This window comes from Chanos chanos, chromosome 8, assembly GCF_902362185.1.
Source record: "Chanos chanos chromosome 8, fChaCha1.1, whole genome shotgun sequence".
NCBI classification, from domain to species: Eukaryota; Metazoa; Chordata; class Actinopteri; order Gonorynchiformes; family Chanidae; genus Chanos; species Chanos chanos.
Genome location: NC_044502.1, coordinates 3,729,805 through 3,737,500, shown reverse-complemented (window position 1 = coordinate 3,737,500; position 7,696 = coordinate 3,729,805). Strand labels below are relative to the sequence as shown.

The window sequence follows — 7,696 nt, the reverse complement described above, 5'->3', positions numbered from 1 at the left end:
TGATTAGACTTTACGGTTTACCGCAGAAATATTCAGTTGACTTTAACTGAACACCCTTTTCAAATGTTATCTGAAGTCTGAGTATTCAGTTGACTTTGTGTGTGTGTGTTGTTTGCATATGCACGTACCTGTGTGTGTGTGTGTGTGTGTGTGTGTGTGTGGTCACACTGACCTTTATAATCCTGAAGATTATTGAGAGTGTCCTGATAGGTCAGGATGATGCTCTGATACTGTGTCACAATCTGACGCCGAAGATTCTCCCAGCACGGAGACAACTCGCCCAGTTCCTCCAGTTCACACACCCTGAGCACACACACACGCGCACACACACACACACACACACGCACGCACGCACGCACGCACACGCACACGCACACGCACACGCACGCGCACACACACACGCACGCGCACACACACGCACGCGCACACACACACACACACACACACACACGCACGCGCACACACACGCACACGCACACACACACGCACGCGCACACACACACACACGCACACACACACGCACACACGCACGCACACACGCACGCACACACGCACACATGCACACACACACACACACGCGCACACATACGCGCACACACACACACGCACACACATTCAGGCAGACACATATACAGTCCACACACAGTCAAATCCTGAGTCTAAAAAAGGCAGTAAACTGGAAAAACAAATGAATTCAGTTGGAAAAATACTCATGAGTTAAGTTTGTTATGAATTCAAGCTGCTCATTAAGTTACACTCAGTAATTCGGTCAAAGGAATGAGTATGCACAATGTTATATTCATTAATGAGGTTTTGTGTGTGTGTGTGTGTGTGTGTATGTGTGTGTGTGAATGAATATGTGTGTGTGTGTGTGTGTGTGTGTTTACCTGGCCGTGTCCTCCTCCAGCAGCAGTTTGACAAATTGGCGTGGGACATTGAGTGAAAGCACACTCTCTGCCATCTGCTCCAGGATCCGCAAATGGTTCCCATCAGTGGTCGGGAACCGGTACATCCGAGACATGGTTCCCCCAAACACTACCAGCCAAATGCCACAGAGAGACAGACATACAGAGAGAGAAACAGAGGGAGAGGGAGAGAGACAGAGAGAGAGAGAGAGGGAGAGAGACAGAGAGAATCAGGTTGATCTGCATTTTTATGGTAAACTGGTAAAAAGGTCTGTAGTTCTAAATTCAATGAGGGAGTCAGTGAACTTAAGTCAGTTGTCATTGCACTGTTAATTAACCATTCATTAATTCATACACCACAGAGTAAGGAAACACATCGACATTTCTTTGGAATCTTCTCTAAAAGTGCAAAGTGCAGAGACACATGTCAAGGCCTGGATCCCAACAGGACACGCCAAACACACGACTAGATCCCAACAGGACACGCCAAACACGTGACTCGATTCCAAAGGCCAGGACACATCAGCAGAGCCCGCTCCGAGTCAGAAGAACTGACATACACAGAGACCCGCGCGGCTTAGCGGCCAGACGCACCACACACAGTACTATTATGTGTCATTAGAGCGAGAACGAAAGAGGCCAAAAAAAGGTCGTTTCCAATGGGTTTTATTTTCACTTCCACTTAAGCAGATCACCCGGTGTCTTCTAACAGTGAGCATGTGTCTGACACCACCGCTGGTGGAGGCAAAAGGAGGAGGAGAAGGCCAGTGTAATCATAACCGAAACCTCCACACGCCCACACACACTGTCACCCTGAGCCTCAGAGTACACACTCACACACACACACACACACACGCACGCACACACAGTCACACACATGCACACTCACACACATGCACACTCACACACACACACAAACACACACACACAGTCACACACACACACTCACACACATGCACACGCACACACACACACACACACACACACAGTCACCCTGAGCCACAGATTACACACTCTCTCTCTCTCACACACACGTACACACACACACACACACACATACACACAGTCACCCTGAGCCACAGAGTGTACACACACACTTCCACAGACACTTCCACACACTGACACTGACACTGACACACACACACACACACACACAGGTCATATGATTAATGCGATAGAGTGATAATAATACCAATAATATGGACAAGACTAATGGGGAGTCAAAGCGCAGGTGAAGTTAAGTTGAATTCGATGTTCCCTCATCCTTTCACTCTGACTGTCTGTCATGAGCCCGGACACAGCTGGGCCGCCCCGCTCCATCTCCCAATGTATTCACATCATCGCTTTTGCTTTTATTTACTTATTCATTTATTTATTTCACTGTGTTTTTCACTGGTGCTCCTACCTGATCGTAAAAATGTGTCTTTACATAAAGATGCATATTTTGTTCGAATTCCCAACGATTCTGTCAAGCTTTCGTCAACAGGAAGGACGGTCTGGGAACAGTGACAGAAACAAGATGTGTTAGAAACACAAGCACTTATACACACACACACACACAAACACACACACACACACACACACACACACACACTCACTCACATTCACAGACACTCACATTCACAGACAGAGACAGACAGACACACATATACACGCACACACACATGTACACTCACATACAGACAGACGTACACACACACACACACACACACACACACACACTCACATTCAGAGACAGAGACAGAGACAGAGACAGACAGACAGACAGACATACAAACACACACACACACACACAGCCTGTTTGTGGGATCCACTGGCCTCACCCTGCCGTTGATGGTGTCTGGTAAACGGGCGACTGGCGTCCGCTGATCCCTTTTCTCCTCCATCTGCCACGCCAAAACGGTCATGCTCCCCACTCCCTCATTTTCCGCCGACCTGAGGGACAGACAGTTCTCCCTCTGTTTACTCATAAATCTACTCTTACGACTCTCACAGACAGACCAGCCGGCCCGTTCCCTTACACCTCAATCTCAGCGTCACCGTTTTGATAAACAAGGAAACTTGACAGCTGTAACAGTCAGTGTAATTATTCTGATCAACAAGGAAACGTCAAAGCTGTAATAATCTTTAACAACCACCCAGTAACTAGTGTTCCCTTTACAGTTACACAGATAAGATATGAGGAGCTAAATGTATGGGCAAAAAAGGAAATGTGCTGAGAGCTGATTGGCTGGTTTATCTGAGTGGCAGTAGTCTGCTTAGCGCTGATTGGCTGGTTTACCTGAGTGGCAGGTGTAGTCTGTGGTTCTTCTCCTGCAGCAGTTCCTTCACCGTAAACATGGCTGAGCCCAGTAAATACATCTGGGTCATCAGAGACAGAGTGCGGGAGGAGGATTAGAAGAAAAAAAGAAATGAGAGAAAATAAGAAAGAAGAGGAAAGGGGAGAGAGAAAGACATTGCGTGTGTGTGTGTGTGGGTGCGTTTGTGTGTGCGTGCGTGTGTGTGTGTGTTTGTGCGTGCGTGCGTGTGCGTGTGAGTGCGTGTGTGTGTGCGTGCGTGCGTGTGAGTGCGTGTGTGTGTGTGTGCGTGTGTGTGCATGCGTGCGTGTGTGTGTGTGTGTGCGTGTGTGGGTGCGTGTGAGCGTGTGTGTGCGTGTGTGGGTGCGTGCGTGCGTGTGTGTGAGCGTGTGTGTGTGTGTGTGTGTGTGTGCGTGTGTGGGTGCGTGCGTGTGTGTGTGTGAGCGTGTGTGTGCGTGTGTGGGTGCGTGTGTGCGTGTGTGTGAGCGTGTGTATGTGTGTGCGCGTGTGTGCGTGTGTGTGTGTGTATGTGTGTGTGTGTGTGTGTGTGTATGTGTGTGTATGTGTGTGTGTGTGTGTGAGTGCGTGCGTGCGTGCGTGCGTGTGTGGGTGCGTGCGTGTGCGTGTGTGCGTGTGTGCCTGTGTGTGTGCGTGTGTTCTAACCGTGCCCTGTGACCGATCCTTCACGTCGTACACAGACAGTTTGACTTGGGTCTGCTGGTTGATGAGGGAGTCCTGAAAGAAGGCAATGCTACTGAGGAACATGGGATTACTGGTACCCTGAAGAGGAGATAAAGAGAGAGAGAGAGAGAGAGAGAGAGAGAGAGAGAGAGAAAATATTTATCGACAGGACCGTTCATTGACCTCAGGCTACGGTCAGGTTGATGAAACAATGTGACAGCGAGTGAGAGCGTCATTATGAACCGCTGTAGGTTTCTACCATATGGGTTTGCGTGACGCGGTTAGCCGGCAGTGCTAATTACTGACAGACAGTATTTTTCTCTCCTGTTCATCACGCTAAACTGCTCACTTCTCTACTGTCTACTTATGAATACATCGGTCCTCAGAGGGAGCGAGTCAGGGAGAAGTTCAGGAGGGCCGTACAGTCTGTAAACTCAGTCCGAAAGCTTCTGATGTGGTCGTTTACAGCTTGCCTTCTCTGCACTCAGCATGTGTGTGTTTGTGGTTCTCACCTCGATGATTTCGGTTTGAGCGTGTTTGGTCCAGAAGGCCTGTGGGGGCGTGGTGCAGCTAACAGCCACAAAACTGTTGGGCTTCCGGTCCAGAGACGGCGTAATCAGCTCACTGCATACTGCACACACACATACACACATGCACACACGCACGCACACATGCACACACGCACACGTACACACACACGCACACGTACACACACACGCACACACACACAAATAAACAAATTATGAGTTACACAAATACACATCAACAACAACAAACAGAAACGCAGAAAAGCAGACAGACACACAAACAATACAGAACACCAGCCATAGAGACACAGACACAAAGACACACCCAGACTCACACACACACACACACACACACACACACACAGACTCACCCAGACTCACACACAAACATGCGCACATGCACACACACAGTAAAGAACATGTATCTGACGCTTTCCATCACAGTGAGATGATACTATACAAATCAGGGAGCAGGGCGAATGGTGTTACTGGAAACTGTCAAACCCACGCAGCACACTGGACCATGCTGGCCAATTACGGATCATGTTCAAAACCTTCAAACAGGATCTCCTCTCTCAGCAGGGATGGAGACAGTAAAGAAAAAAAAAAAAAGGTCCACTGGCATACGTTACCCTGTCCAAACATTTGGGTTTTTAGGTTTCACCATCGCCAGTGACTTTATGAGACTCAACTTAACGAAAATATTTATACACCTGCTTTATGTTGGACCTGTTGGGGCGGAATGGGGGGGGGGCGAGGGGGGTGTGCGGGCGTCTGAGATGTTTCTGGATTTCGGCGTAGCCGACATGATCTTTGAAGATTACAAACATGACATGGGTGATCATGTCCAGGGGCCATGAGATGAATCTGCTTCTACTAATATTTAAAAACTGTCCAAATCCTTTAGGTATTTTTTTGCACATCACAATAAAGCCAGACGTAATCCTCAGCTCAGGACTCAGGAGACAAATGATAAATGAAAATGTAAAATAAATAAAAGCCTAAAGCCTTGTGTCGCCTTCTGGAAAGTTCTCCCGAGGCTCCGGTGAACTGATGGCTGATTGGTTGAAACATGATTGGTTGAAATGACAGGACTTACTGAGACTGAATTCCAGTACAGGTTCATCAGGGTCTTGACTGTTCCCTAAAACCAATTAAACACATTATTACTGAGAGAAATTATATATATTCAGCCTGTCAAGGTAAAAAAAAGAAAGAAAAGAAAAGAAAAGAAACAAACTGAAAGAAATGATACAGATTCAGGCAACATCACTGGAGGTCACAAGAGACAATACTGATGCCAAAATGAAAATTAAATAAATTAAAACTAGAAGAATACAGTATTTCATTCATTCATTCATTCATTTTCTAAGCCGCTTATCCTAATTCAGGTTACAGGGGGTGCTGGAGCCTATCAAAGCGCTCATTGGGCGAAAGGCGGGGAAACACCCTGGACAGGTCGCCAGTCAGTAGAATACCTAAGAGATAATAATAACATTTAACTCTGTCTTCCTAAGCTCAGCTGAATTTCACCCATTTCATTTGAATTTATTTAGCAATTCTACATAAATTTATCAATATTAGCGACTTAAAAAAAAAAGAACATTAGAACCTTGCGATCACATTGATGTCTATACGTGTGTTAGGACGCGATGGCTCATTTGAATAAAAATAAAACCAGTGGTGCACTGACCTGCGAGAGCGAGGCCCAGCATCTCTGACGACATGTTAAACGTATTGGCTCTGTACACAGACCAGGGTCTGCTCCGCTCCTTCGACGACATCCTGGCACCGCGCGTGTGTGTGGGTGCGTGTTTGTGTGTTGTCACTGAGGCAGGTTTGGGAGTGTGACACACACGCTCTCACGCCACAAGTACACACTCCTTAGAGTGAGCCTTGGGCTGGGCTGCAAAGCATCGTTCAGTCTGCTGTCTCTCTCTCCCCACTGAGAAAGAGAAAGAGAAAGAGAAAGAGAGAGAGAAAGAGACAGAGCGAATGAGAGAGAGGTGAAGACAGGGGAGACAGAGAGGGAGAAGGGAAAAGAGAGAGAGAGAGAGAGAGAGAGAGAGAGCAGTTTCATATCATTAGGAAGTCAGTGGACTCAGTTTGTTGTCTTTGACTAGTTAATTAGTCATTAATTAATCAAAGAGAGAGTCCTCTTGAATCAGCCCTCTTACACTAGCCATAAAGAACCCAAGAAAGAAAAAGCATTTAACAAATTCAGACCAGGAAAAATCCAGTGTGGGTTTTTCCCCCACACTGCAAATGCAAACAGATAAGCTCTCACCCCGTCCAGCGGGCCCTGTCAGCTACTGTCTCAAACAAATGCTCTGTGTTTTGATTCACAGATTAATGTCCCCAGTTTTTACCCGCATGACAGGAACCTAAAGAAAGAGACAACTCGAGCATCTTTTGGCAAAAACAACAACAACAACAACAACAACACCAAAGAAAAGAACAGCAGGAGAAATATAGTAAACAAAACCAGATGAGTCATTGATGGACAGACAGAGGAGTGAGTTCTGAGGCGCAGATGGCACTACCCGATTAAACAACACTCTTTTCTCCTCCACCTCCTTCTCCTCCCTCCCTTTCTCTATGCCTCCTCCTTCTCATCCCTCTTTCTCTGCTCCTCCGTCCGACATCACATCTCCCCTGCCGTGGGACGGCGGTTTCCGAGACCAGGTCATGTGACTCTGATGGGGAGACAGACAGTCTAGATCTAGAGGAGGGCACGTGTTTTTTGTTTATTTGTTTTTATTTTTTTTCAGCGTCGTTTGTTGACACCAATCTCCCCTGAGTGTTCATCCTCTCTCCTCACAGGAGGAGACCCGTGTGTGTTTGTTTACCGCGCGCTCTGTGGGACTGTTTGTCGACTGTATAGACTTTTAACTCCAGGAACTCTTTTGAATTTTTAATTTCAATGTGGGATGAGCACTGCCACGTGCCTCCCCCATTTAGGAAATGGAACGCTCCGGACGAACGGCGGGAAATGTGCGTCTTCCACTGGAAGCCCACTGGACACGCTGATTCATCACGCATGAGGAAGATCAGCTGGGTAGAACATGTGCCAACCCCAAACACACATTCTCGTTCTCTCTCGCCTGCATGCACGCACACGCACACGCACACACACACACACACACACACACACACACACACGTGCACACGAACGCACACACACGCACGCACGCACACACACACACGCACACACACAAACTCAAATACACATCACAACACAGTGACACTGATGTAATCCCAGACAACAAGCCACCACAAGCAGCTT

The 7,696-nt window shown here is 47.4% G+C and overlaps 1 protein-coding gene across 4 annotated transcripts in view; it reads right to left on the bottom strand.

The window, feature by feature from the left end:
• The window catches only part of inpp4ab (inositol polyphosphate-4-phosphatase type I Ab), a 26,399-nt gene extending 20,205 nt beyond the window's left edge, over positions 1-6,194 (bottom strand). For all 4 annotated transcript variants that reach the window (XM_030781775.1, XM_030781774.1, XM_030781772.1 and 1 more), the window contains exons 1-9: positions 6,104-6,194; positions 5,510-5,554; positions 4,396-4,514; positions 3,866-3,982; positions 3,187-3,266; positions 2,729-2,840; positions 2,311-2,401; positions 888-1,035; positions 173-303 (exon numbers count right to left, since the gene is read on the bottom strand). In XM_030781775.1, the coding sequence (XP_030637635.1) occupies positions 173-303; positions 888-1,035; positions 2,311-2,401; positions 2,729-2,840; positions 3,187-3,266; positions 3,866-3,982; positions 4,396-4,514; positions 5,510-5,554; positions 6,104-6,194 (934 nt within the window). The remainder of the gene's footprint in view (positions 1-172; positions 304-887; positions 1,036-2,310; positions 2,402-2,728; positions 2,841-3,186; positions 3,267-3,865; positions 3,983-4,395; positions 4,515-5,509; positions 5,555-6,103) is intronic.
• Positions 6,195-7,696: the final 1,502 nt, after the last annotated feature.